General features: G+C 43.3%; 1 protein-coding gene across 4 annotated transcripts in view; it reads right to left on the reverse strand.

Annotated features, from left to right (window-relative positions):
* Positions 1–1,839: 1,839 nt before the first annotated feature.
* nfatc3a (nuclear factor of activated T cells 3a) overlaps positions 1,840–18,848 on the reverse strand; it is a 60,865-nt gene continuing 43,856 nt past the window's right edge. For all 4 annotated transcript variants that reach the window (XM_034581446.1, XM_034581445.1, XM_034581447.1 and 1 more), the window contains 2 exons: positions 15,921–16,988; positions 1,840–4,102 (listed from right to left, as the gene is read on the reverse strand). In XM_034581446.1, the coding sequence (XP_034437337.1) occupies positions 4,026–4,102; positions 15,921–16,988 (1,145 nt within the window). In that variant the 3' untranslated portion in view covers positions 1,840–4,025. The remainder of the gene's footprint in view (positions 4,103–15,920; positions 16,989–18,848) is intronic.

Below are 18,848 nucleotides of genomic sequence, written 5' to 3' on the forward strand. Positions count from 1 at the left end.
ATTTAAAGAGATGAGTTCATCAAACATCAATAATAAAAGTGTGTATTTACTTTCCACAAGGGGAAGAAATGCACCTTTTGAAAACCGCCTGGACACGTTTCAGATCAACATATCGTTTCGTTACGAATTAGATTAAGAAATATAACCACAAGGTGCTTTATTCTGTTTACAGGTGACTTGGGGTAACACCTCCACTGCTGGTACAGTGAGTGGCACCTCACAGCCAAACCAGGATTAACTGTCCTGTTAAAGGTTCTCGCTGACCAGTGAAAAGCAGCAGCTTGTGATGTTTAACGTCATTGTCAAAGAACTGTTCTGGAACTCACAGAAATCAGAGTGCAGGGAAAACATTTGCAAAAAAGAAGCTGAAAATGTAGAGAAGGATCCTCTGGGATTAATACTGTCTGTATTTTCTTGGGAGACTTGAGAGTTTTTGGCCATCTCATGGTCTTCATCAGCAGATATTCACCTATCAAGTACGGCCTCTACAGGCTTCTGCTAGAGTTCACCAAATCTGACTTTCAAATCCATTGCTTAACTAAAATTGCACTCAGTAGAGTACATGACGCCACAAAGGCCCAATTGTCGCCTAATGAAACCACATTTAAATTCACTAGATGCAGGTATTTATTTGGATCGGCATCAAATCTCAACATGCCGTTTTTTTTTCATCAAGGTGCATGAACTACTCTGAGAAAAACGCCACATCTCACAATGTGAAAGAAAGGGCTAAAAACCCCTGATCTGGATCCGCTAGAAAATTAAAAGGGTTCTTCCTTGGATCATGTCCCACCCCTCCACACGATTTCATTAAAAAGTGTTTTATCCATAGTGTTGCTTACAAACAAAAACACACCCAGATGAAAACATAACCTAATTGCTGGAAATAACTTATTTAATTCATTAAAGCCAATTTGGCTGAAAAGGATCCAAATCATAACTTCACCTGTTGATATAAATTGGCACTGAACCAGTGGCCCAGACGGAAGTATAAAACTTTGAGCAGCGTGGGTTTCCACAACATTACCGTAGTTATGTTGGTATATAGTCGTCCCACCAACATTTTGGAAGAATGAAAGATGAAGTGTGAGCAGAGTTTTGTGTCAAAGACGAATCCAAAAACAGACACGAAGCCACGGCTGAGTTTTCAGTTTTATTGATATACACTACTTTAGAGCCTACATTATGATGCAAGGTTTTCCCTTTGAATAATTTCAAAAAGCACTGCAGTCTTAAAAATTACAAAAAAAAAATTTAACATACAAAATATACAAGAAATGACAATACAAGGCTCGGTAAACATCAGCTAAACCTGTATTTCCCTTTTATTTTACAAAACAATTTCATATATGTATGTGTGAGTGTCTAGTGTATATATAGAATGTATATATACACTAGACACTCAGACCTCAACCTTTTAGGAATGACATCCATTTGAAAGTATCAAAAATAGAGTAGTACAGTCTCTGTTGCTTTACCATCGTGTAAAGTGGGAACATGTTGTTCGGTCTTTGGTTGTGACAGAGGAGGACGGCAGCCAGAGATTTACTGTCGATGCTGGTTTTTCATTTTTATTTTTTGTTGACTCAAGTCTTTGAAGCTGCACAACCTGCTTTGTATGCACAAAAAAAAAAAAAGAAGAAAAGAAGACGCCATCTCCCTTCTCCAACCCATCCTGCCCCCCCCTGCTCAAAATCCCCCAAAATTTTAATTATAATATTATTCACTTATTCAATTATAATATTATTCAACTCAACAGCATACACAGACACAAGAGTTAAGGCCTCCTAACAGTTTACATAGTGACGTGATGCTCTCACTATCTGAATGTTTTATTTCTCCTCTTTTTTTTACGCGACGTTACAAATAGTCTAATCTCATTTCTCATATTTCACATTTGCTTCTTATAGTTTGCATAGATTAAATACACACGTGTGCTTCTGTTGTTGAAATAGGACTCTTTAAATCCCTGTCTTCTGTACAGCATATTTGGTAGAAACACCGACCATACACACACACACACACACACACACACACACACACACATATAGCCGAACCCTTTTAAAGATGCTCGCGCTGTGTCCTGGACGAGGCTGATTGGACGAATGCAGGACGCTAACAACAGAATCAACCCAGCATCTACAACGTGTCTACAGTTGTCTACGCTTCTATAGGCATCAAGGTCTTTTTTTTGTCGTGTTTTTTTATTTTAAAGGCATCAGGCAGAACTTTGAATGCATAGCAGAATCGTTTTCACCTGGAAAAGGACTTCAAACGGCTCTCGCAGGCGGGAGCGTCATTGTCAAGCTTAAGGCAAAAAAAAAAAGAATAAAGAAGCCAATGGAAATCTTCTAATCCAAATCTGAACCCGTCCGCTCACACACTCATCAGGTGTGTGGAAATACTTTTTAAAAACCAAATCAACGTTGTGTTATTGCTGCCACACAGGCACTGCATATGTGTAAAGAACAGGAAATCAGACTGTCCAGGACGAGACTTTGATTGTGAACAGCACATATCGATTGTTTGAAACTGGGGGTGGGGGGGGAAGACCCCGTCACATCCAGATGTTGCTCTCTGGACTATTGGGATTTTTACCTTGATCATTACAGAAAGGGAGTCGAAGAAGGGCGGAGTCAACACATAAATGCAATATATAGACATAATTATGTATAAAATACTTTCAAAACTTTACCCATCCTACAGTTTGTCACCTCAGCTGTCGTCGGGTCACAGCTCTGGTGCCTGTTATTTAATAGAAGGCACACGAGGTCCCTGGGAGATGTCGGGGGGGTGGGGGGGGGGTTATTGCATGAAAAAGAAATGTCAGAGGCCAAGATGGTCCGTCTCTGTGGGTGAAGAAAAACACTTCTCTGTAACATGGAACAAACGGGCGTCTTCAAAACATCTTTCAACATCTTTCAGTCCTGAATCCCCTCGTCAGGATTCATGAATATCGTCGTACCATCTGTCTATGGAGTAATAGCAAAGTCAAACTCAAAGCCAGCTGTGCAAAACAACCAAAAAGAAAAAAAGCTTTTGCTAGCATTCAAAGCTGCTAAAAATGTTAATAAGGCATTTGTTCAACGTGACGATGAGGATCAGGAGGAGAGGGAGGACGTAGAGAAGAGACAGGTGGAGGTGTATGGGACGGGGGGGGGGTCATGTACAGATATCTACACGGCTGCAAAGGTTTCTAAAAGTTGTGGAATGTTGCAGATCCTGTAACCAGCACCAGGGGAGCTGGTTTCTCTCTGCCAGGCCCCTGCACCCAGGGCATTCATCGTTTTATAATTTTAAAAGGGAGAAAAGAAGAGTGGAGTTTTTTACTGAATCTGACAGTTTGGTTTGATTAGAAATTTCAATGATCAAATTTCACGTCTAATATAAAGTTTCCAGGTCTAAAATCCCCGAGTGGGATCACCTCCTGTTGTGCTCAGTACACGGCTGTTTGTAAAAAATCCTGAAGAAACGTCAGAACAGCAGCTGTGACGTCGTGGTCGATGGTCGATGCTGGTGAGAGTCGCAGCGAGACGCTCTGATGTCTTGTCTCCGCTGCAGAAACTTGACTCCTGACATATGAGTGCTCTGAACTCACGAAGAGAGCTGATTGGTCGAGAGGACGGCAGTGCTTTGCAGGATCAGGTGCACCCCCGATGAAGAGGGAGGGTCGGTCACATCTTGACACCTGAGGACCGACAGAAGAGCCGCTCCTCGTTATTCTCCAACCGCTTCACGCTCAGTTTACAAATCTACGTGGCTGTTTTCTCCTGTTCATCTTCTTCTTGATCCAGGTTGTGGGATTTATCTGTGTTTCTTTAAAAAGGACAAACTGTTCAGTATCAGATGAGAGAGGCTCTTCTTCTCAGGCTGGTGGAGCTCACAGGGTCCAGGAGGCTTTAAACAGAATCACCCAGCACAGCCTCGTCTCCTCCTCCTCTCTCCCGTCCCGTCGATCACAGGATCAGGACCTCGGCTTAGAGGGGGGGGGGGTGTTCCACAGGGAGCCTGAGAGAGGGGCTGAGCTATGACTGGTTGTGTGCTGATGGAGGACCATGAGCGCTGGGGGACTGGGACAGGTCTCTGCCGATGATTTCATTCACTGTGAAGAAAAAAAACACACAAAGACACAAAAGATTAAAACATCGGAGAGAAATCCAAAATGTCTCTGCTAGACTTCTCACTCAGCAGATGGTCCCATGTTACACCCAGAAGGAATTCTGTTCACATGAGAGGATTCAGTTTTTTCTCACATTGTTCACATATCGATCAGCCCCCCCTTCTTTTTAGTGTGTGTGTGTGTGTGTGTGTGTGCTGTTTGAACCTTGTTGGCCCTGTACAGCACATCGTGACACTTGTCGGTGATTCCCTACTTTGTGGCTGAACGTTTGAACTTATTTACATCACACGTTTTGATCCAGCAGAGGGCAGTGTTGTTCCACACCGAGTTCCTTACACAAGAGCTCAAAGTGGAAAAACTCCCGAGTGTCAAACCCAAAGGCCACAAAGTCACAGCTCTGACGTGAGCTCTAATAACTCCTGACAGAACAAATGAGAGCAACTATTCCATTCACTAAATGTGCAGGTCAGACCTTTGTTTGAGTCCAACAAACGTTACCAGCGGTTACCGCCGCGCGCTGACTCCTGTGAACACACTCCGACCAGCGGGAGCTGTCCTTTACCTCATTAGAGCTGTATTGGTGCCTCAGTACATTTCCTCAGGCCTGTTCATGGGGTTTGTGGGCTTGGTTAAAAAAAAACAATCCATTGTTAAAAAACAACATGCTGCTGAGGCCAGAGAGGCACAGCCGGGTTCACCACTCCACCGACTCACTAAGAGCCTGATTTTAAACAAATAACACACAACTCTTTCTTTCTTTCTTTCTGTTTGTCAGTCAGTGTTTTACATCTGCAGCCTCCATTCACTTTTCACACTGGGAACACAAGAGACCCAGGTAAAAAAAAAAATGCAGCCGCCGAGCCAATCAACCTCAGACACTTTGACGTGGTGAGGAAAGATGCGAGGAGCGAAACGACAGAGAAAACATTTGGAATTCATGGAAAATATGATGTGAATGTTTTTCCTATTGTAACATGGCGAATGTGGGAAGCTCTCGTTCTGTGAGGAATTTTCTCTGAACTGTTTTAAAGGTCACGATGACGACGGGTCAGAGCGCACGATGCTTTCTGGGCAAACTGGTTTGGGAAGGAGGGAGCGTGCAGCAGAGACCTTTAGACCAGTTTGACACCGAGCCTGCAGACCTGTCTGTACACGACAATCACAACAAAGCTCCTCTCTCTCCACCACCGACACGTCGATGTGGATTTGTGCAACTGTGCCATCAATCACACGTTTCCCAGGTCGTACTTAAACAAGTGTTTTACTGTAAGTCTCTTTTCTGAAAAAGAAAAAGGTGGCAGGAGGTGAGTCAGTCGAGCAAAGACGTTGTTTCAGAAGAAGAAGAAACCAGATTCAAATTTGATGACACACACACTGACTGGAATTCATAACTATACGTCTATTTAACAAATCTATTGAATAAAAATATGACTTTGACCGTCATAAGTTGAGTAAAACATCCAAATATTATACTAGCGTTATTTTATACATTTAAATTATCCTGTTGAACTGCTTCTTCAACTCTTCCTCAAACTGCTTCTCTCTCTAAATTGTTTAAGTGTATTAATCACATTTTTCCATGAAACACATCATTGATTTTCACCGTCTCTGTCACAGAAACAGCAGTTTTCATTATGAGTGTTGGTGCAAGTTCTGTTTCTTTTTGTATTTGTGTTTTGTGCTGCTTGCTTTTGTGTCTGTGTCTGGCCACCATCACTCACATCATCCTGTTAGCGTGGGAGGCTCTTCCTTTCCCATGTCAACCATGTTCACACACACACAGTCAGCACCACCACACACTCATGAGGTGACACTGTGACTATCAAAGCAAACATATTTACCTCTGTATGTAGAAGCCTGAGCTACAAGTCGGACAGTTTAGTGCTTTGTCAAACGATTTCATTGGTGAAATTAAATTGCGATGGACGAGTTACAGACCTTTAAAAGGGCACGACCTTTTGAAAGAAAGTGTTCAACTGCGCTAAAATGAACGGCATCTCACAACTGTTAAAGAATCACTGTCGCAGCAAAGCACTGAATTGAGAAAAGCCTACGTTCACTTAGTGAGATTTCCCTGAGCGTCTGAGAAATGTCTAATAATTCACTCCTAACACAGTTAAAATAGAAAACAAATAAAAGAAATGAAGTGTATAAAATGCACAAAAATCAACCTCGGTCTGTAAAAAGTTTCTAATTTCAGCTAAGATAAATAACATTTCCAGGCCGATCATGGAGAAATATTTAGGAGCCTCCTGCACTGGTGAAATCTTCTGGTAAAACCTCTGCAGCACAGTTGAATCATGGGAGTTAATCTGCTATAAACACCACAGGAATATGAGCCAACGCAGTGTGACCGACGGAGTGGGCGTCTGCAAAAAAAAAAACACAACATCACTTTCCGCTGTACTGATTTGATTTTTGCAGAGGCAAACATTAACCTATGGACTTATGATGCAGCTCAGGGGAGACGCGGTGCAGGGTAATTAGCATAAAACAACCTGAAAACCCCATGATTCGATCAAGTGCAACTTGAAACCAAATCCTCTCATGTGATTCACTCGGTTTTCTCATTTAATAAAAGGTTTCCCCTCACAATCTGTCAGAAAACATTCTGAAGCTTCAGTCTCGCTGTTACAGTCGTGTTATTGCTTTGATTGGCCGTTTGAAAAACATCGTACGTATACAAAGGAGGAGACGGCACTTTGAAACGTTTGTGTCTGATATTCTTTTTTCTTTTCTCTCTGACTGGCGGTCAAACAACTTGAAGAAGGAGAAAAAAGAAAATTGCTACTGAGAAGGGAAAGCTAAAAATGAAAGCCCAAAACAAACTTCAGAAATGTTTACCACCATAGAAAAGGGTCAGTTGTTTGACATTTTCCCGTATCTGTGAGAGACAGATACTCTATACTTCAGATGCCATTATTCAATTTCATCTGCACACATCAATGATCCGGAGGTGAGAGAGAGCTTTGAGTCGGCGGCCTCTGACGAGTTTCGTATGCCGATAGCGTTTTCTCAGATTTACTGGTACTGTTCATGAAAGTGCAGCAGAGAGCCGATGATTCAGTGCTGCCTGCTGAACTGAGTGAGGCTCTGAATGACTGCAGCCAAGGGGAGATCCTCTGCTAATGACTGGGCGGGGGGGCTCCCTAGTCAAAATACACATCTGCAGTCAGACTACTGATACTACTACTACTACCAGCTTCTATATCATATGATCAAGATGGCGGCGCACACGGATGCAGCGGCTTTGCTCTCCTCTGACTGGTGGTACGTTTTGTTTGTTTTGTCAGCCTGTATGTTGTCTAAATATCATTGTACAGCTGTGCAATGACAATAAAGGCATTCTATTCTATTCTATTCTATTCTTCCTCCTGTGAGCTTGAGCTCTGATTAAAGATGTTCGGCAGGTTTTCACCATGCAGACACATTCTTTTATAAAAGTGTCCTCGTCCTCAGGTCTACACCTCTAAAAATAATCTGACATTTATTCTAACTGTGATTCACGTGCTCCTCAGTGGCTCCAGAAGTAGTTCTGACTACGTTGTGTTCATGCGCTTTAAAGTCAGGGTGGAAAAAACATGCTGTTGTATTCACGTGTTTGGAGCCATGACACCTTTTTCCAATATCTGCATGGTAACGCAGAGCAAATCAAAGGGATCAGGTGTGACAGGCATATAAATCATTTCAAATGTACACACATGTTAAACATAACAACATCTGTGTTGGCTGAACTGTGGTGTGAGTGAGGCACGGACATGCAGAGAGTCACAGAAGTGTAACATTTGACAACTTTACATTAGAAGCTACTATTTAAAGCTGATTGTAAAATGATGTTAATTGGTTTATAGGTGATGACTTCAGATACTCGACAACCCGTGCAGCAAAATTTTGATTTGATTTTGCCAGAGTTGATGTTCTGACTTGAGATTAATTTCACGCGTACTTTCCCCGCACAATCTGAACAGCTTAATGAATACAGATGATATCTGTATCTGCCTTCCAGTGCAAAGAAGGAAGGGGAAAGCTTAAATCTCTGAACTAGGTTTTGGTTAGTTTGTCTTTTTTTCGTTAAGTTAGTCACTTGATGCTACAGAGAGCGAGGGTGTGATTGAGTAATGTCATTTCTAAAGTGCGTGCCCATAGAGGTACATTGAAAAGATTTCCATAATGCAAAGCAGAAGTGAAGTGGGCAGATGGACATCCAGTACGATAAACAGATCAACTGTCGAAATGGAAAACTGGTAATTATCATAACCCTCTATGACAGACTGAAAAAGTTCCCTGAACCAGGAATTAAAAATACAAAAACAAAATGACTCTGGCAGAGCAGCTTAGGCAAATAAATGTGAGATGGAGTGATTCTTGGGTCCAGTAAATGAAGACAACATGCCACAATGGAAAACATTTGTGCAAAGGGAACAGAAAGAGGCAAGACTTGGTTTGCCTGCATGAGGAAATATCAAAGCGCACAGTTTCCATTCTCAGCGCCCTGTAATGACACGCATACGTCTTCACAAAGTACGAGAGCAAACCTGAAGTGAAAATCCACCGGGCGATCAATCGCACACATTGGAAATAGATTGTCATTTGATGGAATCCGAATTGAAATCCTCCAGGTCTGCTCAGTTAAGCCTTTTTCTGGTTCGAACTGCTCTGTGACCCTCTTCTGTTTAATTTAAATTGTACTTGTGGAGTGGTTGAATGAGTGGGTGAGGGCATGTAGCACACCGGAGCCGAGAGGCTCGTTAAAAGGTCAGTTTCTCAGAGTCCCTCATTTCTGTGAATCATCCGTGGATTTCCCTTCTCATCTGATCTTAAGTGATTCACAAGACTCACAACTTTGAGAACTGAGAGTAGAGGCTCCACTGAGCTGATGACCACAGCACCAGGCTTTATAGGGGAAAGCAATGGAGCCCGAATGGCTGCCTGGGGAGATCGTCAAAGCCCACCATAATGATTTACTTTCTGAAAGACTTATCAGCAGAGAGAGTGAAGCAGATGATAACAAAACCATAGACTGCGTGTAAAGATGGACGACATGACTGTTCCCAAACGTGGAGCCAGAGCATCTCGATCGCCACCTGGTGTCTGGCTGCAGGCTAAACCTTGCCTCCTCCATGTTAGTGGATAGGATATGGACCAAACTGAAACGTCAAAGTACATGCTAAATAAATCAAAGATGGTTTTCAGTCACTGATGTGATTGATGCACTGTCCATCTTTATTTACAGTTTTTTGGCCCTTGTTCTATCCTTCCACCATGTTTTGGGGAAATCTGTTGGGTAGTTTTTGCATAATTGTGCTGACGAACAAACAAACAGAAACAAGCAAACCAACCAACAAACTAACGGGCAGGAGTGAGAACATTACCTTCTTGGCAGAGGTGTAGTGTGAGTGTAGTCTCGGAGTTAGTGGTACTTTTTGCAATACAGTGATATTAAACAAGATCTGATGGCGTCAGCAACACAACGCACTCAGGTGACTCACCAAAAGCACACAAAAATGCACTGTTTACACACACACACACACACACACACATATTTCAGCAGCTCTGCATATAATGTGGCAGACTGAAATCTACTTCACCACACTCTGTCAAGTCCTTGTTTGTGCACTATGAGAAATGTGGTGACACGTATTCATTTTGCAGTCAAGCGCTGGCGCTCGATGCCTGGCTGACAGGCACAAATCAATATTGACACTCAGGAAGTGCAACAAGAGCAGCCAATGCAAAAAAAAAAAAAAAAAAAAAACCTTGGCAAAATCCAGATTATGGACAGCGCTATTACTTTTAATAAAAACCTGGCACAAGCACATTCAGAAACATGAACTAAGAGTCAAGTTCTCTCTCATCCCCACTGAGGGGTTTCCAGGCTTCCCTCCTCCTCCTGTTTGAAGAAAGAGGCAGCACTGGCTCCGTCTCCTCCACACCAGGTCGCAGCCTCTGCCAAGACCTCTGCATTACACTCTCTAAGACCTTAATTGTATGGAAAGATGACACAGAAAGCCAGTTTCCCCTTGTTTAAGGGGAAAAGACCAGCAAATGTTTGCCATTGTATTTAACGAGCAGCAGCAGAAGCATTTCATGGAAACGTATTTTCCTTCCACTGTTGTTTTTTCTTGTCATCAAATCAGGAGTTCTGTGTTATTACTCTGTTATGGTTGGCTAACTGTAGCAGGAAACCTCTGACTAAGATGGTCCTTTACACACACGAAAAAACAACACACTGATGGTTTAAATCAGCTTATTTCATACAAGTAACCCTGGTTAAATGAACTACAGTTGTGTTTACATGTCCTCCTGGTATACACACAAGTATCAGATTCATGAAGAGCTAGTTTGTCTGATTCAGTGTCACCAGTTGAATCATATGTTTCATGAAAAGGCTGCTCAGCCTTTGCTGCCAAACATTCAGTGCTTTTATGTTTGATGAAGTATGGTTGGTGATCGCTAAAATAACAATTACTGAAGCAGGTGCCATTGTAGTTAGGGAAAGTTCAAATCAACTTTTCTGTCCTTTCCAAAAGGAAAAAATGTGTCTCAAGATCATTTATAACGGTAGCCAATAACAATAGGTCATTTCCAAGTGTAATCTCATGTTTAATTTCATTTGGGATGAACTTGAATCCCAAATGGGCTCATATTTCTCTCTACCTGTCAAAGCTAAATCCAGTAAGTCACTGACATTTTCTCCGTAACCTGGTCGGCCAACTTCTGAGAGAAATATCCAAGTCTTTTTTGGATTCTCCAAATTTGGCCTCTTCTCCAGTCACTTGTTTTACTCATTTACGGCTCTGAGCCATTTCACCGCATGCAGGGCGGCGTACGGTCAGAATGTGGGCAGCTGAGGTAGACTTAAGACTGTGGCTTGGCTGCACTGAGGAGCCTTTCTCATTACAAAAGCCTGCTTGTCTTGATGTTGAATCTATACTTAAATTACCAATACTTCTCTCATTTCTGTCTGCTAAAGGTGAAGCCCCAGCGGGCAGCCACTTAGCCTAGCTTAGCATCAAGACTGGAAACCTGGGCGAACAGCTGGTCTGGCTCTCTCCTGAGGTAATCCATCAACACACTGGCACCTCTAAAACATAGTAATTAACACGTAATATCTTGTTAAAACAGCACGTAGCAGTTTTACAAGGGCCGTCATTGACTGCTTCCCATCAAGTAATAGTCTGGGACACAACCAAAAGCATAATGTGACATTTTTACAGTTTCTTTTTAATGGATTGGACATACCATGTTAATTGGAAAGCTTTAGAGGTGTTGGTAGGTGGTTTCTGTTGCCTTTAGAGGGAGCCAAGCTCTTACTCCCTGTTTCCAGTCTCGGTGCTAAGGTAGGCTAACTGGCTGCTGGCTGGGGCTACTTCTTTAGCAGACAGATATGAGAACAGTGTTGCTTTTTGCAGGTTGAGCTAAGATGGCTAAGCTAGCTGTCGCCTCAGCCTCAGACAGAGGAGTAGAACAAAAGGTGTATTTGAAAGATAAGTTCAGGCACTGCTTTGTATATTTGAAAACCAAAAGGATAATGTGTGCCGCTTCCTTTGTGTATGTGCGTTTGAGTCATTATTAAACACGTACATCATTTCTGTTCGCCATTTCTGACTTTTAGCCAGTCTTCCATAGCAATCCCTAATAAAATGATGCGTAAACAGTATATATCGTAAAAAAGTGTGAAATTATCCGCTGCACACTGGTCTAATCTCAAATGCCAAGTATATTTCAGATTGAATGTCTCGGCTGAGTGACCCTGCAGTGGGGTTGGATCCTGAACTTGTCTGTCCATCTGTCTGTCAGTCTGTCTTTTCATCTCCTGTGTCTCCTGCTTCTTTACACACACACACACACAAACACTCACACACAATCTAGCATCTATATGTGTGTGCGACTCTCTCTCGCATACACACAAAGACACACATCTCAAGCATGCTCTTGTGTGCGTCACCAGGGCCATCTGCTTGCAAACCAGAACAGTTTTCTACACACTCGCATTTGTATTTCCTCTTGTGCCGGCCACTGACTCAAATCTGTGATACAACTGCAGGAGTGTATTTCATGGATGATGAACTTTTGGGATACTTAATGTTCTTTTATAACAGAGTGACAAGTTGCACTGGAAGTAGCTTCAGCATGACCAACTAGGGAAGCTCCAATGACACCACGTCTTTCAGTGACAGACAGGTTGAACTATCTGTCACCTGCCCCAAATTGTCACAGTTGACCGGCCCCTCTCAAATAATTTAACACCAGTTCCTTTCTCTGTCTATGCAAGGGGGAAAGTGATAGTGATGACCTCCGGGTAATATCCGGAGAATTGGCCACAGAGTTTACCCAGAGTTTGCCTTTCACACATGAACAACACAGCGGGAGGTTTTCTGGGCAGACACGTTCACAACAGCAACAAATCCTCTTATTTAGGCGAGAGGTGGAGCAGCCGGGTGCAGCAGGAAGAGGCAGGAAGTGACGTATTAACTCTGCTGCGTAGATCACGTGATTTTGTTGACAGCACCCCAACACCATGGTCAGCTCTTATCTTCACAAACTCTCTTGACATCTTCGCCTGTGTCTTCTACGTGTGTGACACCACTTTTTTACTGGGAGATATTTGTTTTCTTTGAGTTTTTTTCAGTTTTGCATCTGCTGCTTGTTAGAAGCGTCATCGATCCCCCCACTTGCTCACAGTTAATCCAGCGGGGATCCCCTGTGTTTTTCACGAATCAACTTTCTACGGACTTTATGCTAGGAGGTCAGGCTGGATGAAGTCCGTAGAAACTACAGAGTGTCTCACTCTGACATTTGCGTTCACACATGCAATACCTCCAAAGAAAATGCTGAGGAACATGCCGAGTCCAGTGCATGTCTGAAAGCAGCTTTAGTTATCAAAGAACCAGGGAGTGCATTCAATCCCTTACATCTAAAGGCCAGAGAAGAATGTGTAGGTTGACTCCACCACCTTAGGCTGGGCTGGGTCACAGGCTGACCTTGGCGAGCCCTGGAGAACACTGCAAGCAGGAAATGTGTATGGATATCCCCTGAAGACACTAACATACTTCAGTGTGATTAAAGTCAAGACAATACTTATTTTCAGTGAAATAAACGTCATTCCTACCTTCAGTAGTTATGATAGAGAGCATCCAACACCTTCAGAGAAACCAGTTGCATGGAAACCAGGAACTTGCAGCATGCACCCTTCATAAATCGACAAACTAATGAATGCTGGCCTAAAGGCTTATCCCTAAAGCACACATGACATGCTGAGATGGCTGCTAAGTACACTTTAATTGTAGAAAAGGCCTTTCCCCTATCAAGCAATTCCTGCAAGAAGCACAGCAGCTTAACCACTGAACACTGACAAGAAATGGTGTGCCGTGAGTCACCCCACTGCAATTTAGCATTGTAAAGAGAGTGAGTAAGGCCAATTCATGCTTCTGCGTCGAAGCTACGCCGTAGGCCTATGCGGTAGCCCTATGCAGTAGCCCTATGCCGTACCCTTGAATTGAGTTAAAGGAATGAACACAGATGATGTCTTTCTTTTATATTTTGCAGTTCTTTTAGAAAAAGTAATTGCTCTTCAAAATCTATCAGCTCCAACTCCAACACAATCTGTTTAGTAACACTCGCCTTTGTTCTAAAGTAAACAGAGATGGCAGAGAATTTGTGAAGGGGCCATAAACCGGAAGACACTCAACACCAGAATAGAAACTCTACCACCACTAGCGTTTCATTGGTGTAACTGCAGCACGACTCACATTCACCTGCGCACAACTATGAATGCTTGGCCCTTTGCGTGCCTCCATGCACCGGGGACAGAAGATCCCTGTGCACAGGAAGAAAGGCTGTATTATTTCTGCAACCTCATTCCTGGATGACCACTGTTGCACTACAGGATTAGTGAAGATCAGGGTTTGCCCATGGGTGAGCTAGCCCGAGCTCACTGTGTACTGAGTTTGCTTGCTGTGACAAATAAACCGAACTCCAGGCACTTGGGTCAGCTAACAAACTGATGCTAACTGAGACTTCTTTGGCTTACAATTAGCCATTATAGCCAGAGGATATAATACTACAAAGTCACCAGAAAACTGGGAACCAAATATTGATTGACCTGAACATGGATGTGGATTCTCATGTGTAATGGTAAATCATGGTCTGTCTGTCTGTCTGTCTGTCAAACTTGGGTAAATGTGCTGCGACCTCCTAAAACTCAGATCAGAGCTCTGCATCGCGACTTCAAAATATGGCCTACAGAGCTGGGCTGGCACAGAAAGCTATTTTTAACCACAGGCTCAAAGGGAGAGCTTACATTCCCGGCTGAACCGTGTCACTCACAAACTTTTCTCACACTTCTTGAGTGTGAGCGCAGGCAGCTACTTTCACAGTGTCTGTGCCTGTGTGACAGCAGAAGAGACCAACTAAAACCGAGCTACTGCATAATGTGGTAAACATATTTATAGTCTTCCATGGTTATACATGTAATGGTGTGAACAATGAGGCTGAGAAAGGCTTTCATCAGGCTTTTTAACACATACTACATGTTTAAAGTGTGTGTACGCATAAGTATTACACACTGATGAATGGTCATTGGTCTTTCACACATGACTTATTGACAATGACCATGTGTTAATTAGGCTGACCCTTGCTAACACCCAATATCACATCTACCTGACACAGCGTCAGCGGGCTGTTTATTAACCCTAAACCTTTAGAACCTTCATTTGAATATGGCACTGGGGTTAACAAAACCAGACAAGCCTCTGAATGGTAGATAAGGAGGTAGATGATTTAGAAGAGCTTAAAGGAACATTTCTTCAGTGAAGAAGTAGAGTTCATGGTTGAGAAAAAAAAACTGTGAAATGCGTGCGCTTACTTCATGGTCAAATGTGAACAAGTTCATCTGAGCATCCTAATTAGAGCTGTTAACATATGTATACACACACTCGCATACGCACAGCTACACACTGTAATTACTGCAGCAGAACACAACTGTAGCATTTGTGCTCCATCATAAGTGGCACAAAATGATGCAATCCTCTCCCTCGCTCAAAAAACACAAAGTGTAATTCATCTCCAAGCTGCTGGTAGAGATACAGAAGCTTAGCGCTATACAATTATACGCTTTAATATGACACTAGAGTTATCAGTCCTATTGTGTCTATGATACCCAATACTAAGTCACAAGACCCCCCTCCCCCATTAATGAACCTGTGTACACAATACTGCGCTGCAACGACAGATGACACACTATCGCCGTAATCAGGCATCAAGGTTTCAGCCCCTTAAAAAACAGGCGCTCTGTATTGTTTTACATCATCAGATACAAATTTATCGTGTGAGCCACATATTGTAGGGTAAATTTGATCCCTCAGCGGCCGCTTGTTTTAGACCGAAAATGAGATTGATCACAGATGGGTGTGCTCTAAATATCTCAAAAAAAAAAGAAAAAAGGCGAAGAAAGAAAATGTGATAATGAGAGCAGAATCACTGGGCTGACAGAAAACTGGAGAATAACAGTCGAAGTAATCCAAAAGAGACAGTTACACACAGTGAGACAAATACAGTGTACATAGCTAAAGTGCGTGTCCACTGGGCGTCTTTGTCTTAGGTTTTCTTTATTAACTATTTCAAATTGTCTGTTTCTAATGACCATGTATGTGTCTCTGTGTGTGACGGCCTCCATGAAATTCAAATTAGAAACAGTTGAACCATTCATCAGCAACCTGCTTTTTCTTTTTCACATTATCTCCTTTTTTACTTGGTAAAAAAGGAGATAGTTCGAAAAACATTTTCTGAGCAGTCTTACCATCATCCAGCGTGATGTCCTGCAGGCCGATAGAGCGGAAGGTGGGCTCCCTCTCCTCTGGTTCCTGCTTGATGTTCAGACTCTCGCTGTCCGATGGGAAGGGCCCCTGAGGGCTCAGAGGGTGAACCAGAGGGCCCACTGCTGCAGGGGACAGGCTGGCCATGACTGGACTTGTAGCCTGCGGAGAGGGCTGCTGTTGAAGAGGCCCCAAAGGACTGCCACCTGAAGTAGGGGAGGAGGAGGTGGGAGACTGGTAGGGCAGCGAATGGAGCTGAGGGGAGGAAGGCCCGGAGTGCGGAGAGGGGATCATCCTTGGCGGAGGTGCGCTGGATGGTGTGGGGCAAGAGGCTGACCTTTGACCTACCGGGTGGTAGCCCAGGGCCCTCTGCAGCTGGGAGGAGTGCTGCCCTACAAGGGGGTGACAACTGGGAGAAGAGACCTGGGTTGGATTTGGAGAGCAGTGATAGCCTGCAAGTGTGTGGAGATGTGGAGATGAGGGCGAAAGCAGAGATTGCTGACTCTGTGGAGACCCAGCCATGCTTGAAGAGGAGGGAGCTGATGGTGAGGAGCAAGGGGAAGAGGGGTACACCATCCCCAAAGCCATTGGGTGTGATGCTGCAGTGGGGCTCTGCTGAAAGGGCATCCTCTCGTAGCCCTGAGGAGGAAGGCCGGACTGGCCATTGAAAGGCAGGCTATGACCGTGGCTGTGCTGCATATGCTGGTAGGAGGGATGGGGAGGAGCAGGAAGAGGAGCAGGAGCAGAGCTCGGGTGGAACGTCATGTGGCAATCCGCAGGGGGGTGGTGCAAACTGCGACTCTGGAGGTGAGGCAGGTGCTGGAAAGATGGGGAGCCCAGGGAGGGGCAAGGGGCCTGCAGGGGTAGCAGGCCAGCTCCAGAGCCTGCAGCCAGGCCATGAGGGGAGCTGGACAGAAGGTTATCTGTTGGGTGGCACTGCTCAGGAGAAGGCAGCTGGGTGCGCACCAGACTGGCATTATGTGCCAGGGGCATGGACATAGGGGGTATTGCAGGAAGGTCCAACTCATCCCTGTGCTCCTGTTTCACCATGACTAAAGGAAACAGAGACAGGAACAGAGAGGTGATGAAAGAACAAAACAGACAGTCAGTTATGTCCGTCAATCAAATACTACAAGATGAGACAGAAAAGATAATATATTGATTTTTCAAGTGATTGCCTTTTAACATAGACAGGGTCGCTGCTATTTTTGCTCCGGTTACAGTGGATTAAAAAAATGAAAAAAAGACACAACCCCACCACCATTTATTCTCTCATTCTGTTGCTTCAATGGCGAAAAAGTGCATCTTGTAAATTCTGAAAAACACAGTCTCTGAATGTATGTATTGTGAAGTGGGTCTCCTTCCAGATTAAAAAAAAGCAGCCTTAAAAAAAAAGAAGCTGAGTGACATTCTGATATTAATGGGGCCATTCCCTTTTACTGCAACAGCTCCGTAACCTATTTCCCAATCTGGTGCCTTGTGACAGTGATTTTATTTTTATCTATCTCTGAATCAGAGGGAGAGCATATGTTGTCAGTCTGGGTGCCATCAAGGGAAATGTTGTACGGGAAGAGGAGCTGAATCCCCTCCAGCCCAGATCCGACCAACAAAACAAACAAGTTCACTGATCGTGCCCTCTACTCACCCTGTCATGCCTGATAATCGAGCCAGAGGGATATTGAGATCAAGAAAGGGGTAATAGGGTGGACATTTAAACATGGTTGTATGTAACTGAGGTCAGCTTGTTAAAAAGTCTCAAAATTGCGCATCTGCATGTTAGGTTTGATTAACAGTGTTCTCCTTACATTAGAAAATATTGATGCATGCATGACAATTCAGCAATTTCCAAACACAAACAGGAACAAAGGAGATTTTGTTCCTCAATTTTCAGAATAAACATTTCCAGACAGTCTTCTCAGAATTTATCATTAATTGGCCCAGAGCATCAGCTCAGCTCAGCCCGCAACGAAACATTAATCTTGACTTATTAGGAGATTTTTTGCCATAATAAAGTGTGGTGTTCAGGATATTGACACTTCTGCTGTCAGCGACCCAGCCTGTCTGACAAAGCAGGGTTATTTTACTCTGCTTTGATTGGCTGCAACAATCTGTAAACGGGGAAAACAGGAACTGCCTATGTGAGTGGGCGTGCTTGCAAACAGAAAGGCTGGGTGGGTGGAGGGGCAAGGCCGCTTATACACACGCATACACACACACATACACTGTTGCGGTAAAGCTCAGGGTTTGGATATGTTGCAAAAAATTGTCACATGCTATTATATTCCGCCCAACAGTGTTTTCAGTTTGACTGGCTTCAAGAAGAAGAAAAAAAAAACGACAACAACAATATCAAATAGCAAAGACAGGAATTTGATTTTAATGAAAAACGTTGAGGAAACTTGAAGATCAAAATATCATTGAGTTTCCTTGCTGCTGCAATAATTATATGAAGCCACAACTCAGAGAACACGTGAAGTAAAAGTTTCCTGGATAGCAAAAGATTTGCATCATAAAACCTCATGCAAAAACAGTACATGTGAGGGGAAAAAAAAGTTGGCACAGGAATTTAGGGTTTTACAAAATAAACAGTTGACAGGTGTTATTGTTATGCTCAGTGGAAGAGCCCCCTTTACACCACAGAAATGCTTTGTTTAGCAAGAGAAAGAATGAAATTGGGTTAGTGAAGCCACTGTAGAGAAGTTTGCAACACGACATGCATGTTACAGCTGTCTCTGTCTTTGCTGTCAGTCTTCTTGTAACTGTGTATGGAGACTCACAACAGCAGGAAGTAATAAACCCAGAGGAATGCAAAGTTACACCTTACAGAATGTTTTTGTGTAAGTATCTGTAAAATGAGTTGCAGGGAAATACTGTGACTAAATAACTCAAAAGAGCATATGTTTGGCAACTTG

This window comes from Hippoglossus hippoglossus, chromosome 3 (assembly GCF_009819705.1).
Source record: "Hippoglossus hippoglossus isolate fHipHip1 chromosome 3, fHipHip1.pri, whole genome shotgun sequence".
Lineage (NCBI taxonomy): Eukaryota > Metazoa > Chordata > Actinopteri > Pleuronectiformes > Pleuronectidae > Hippoglossus > Hippoglossus hippoglossus.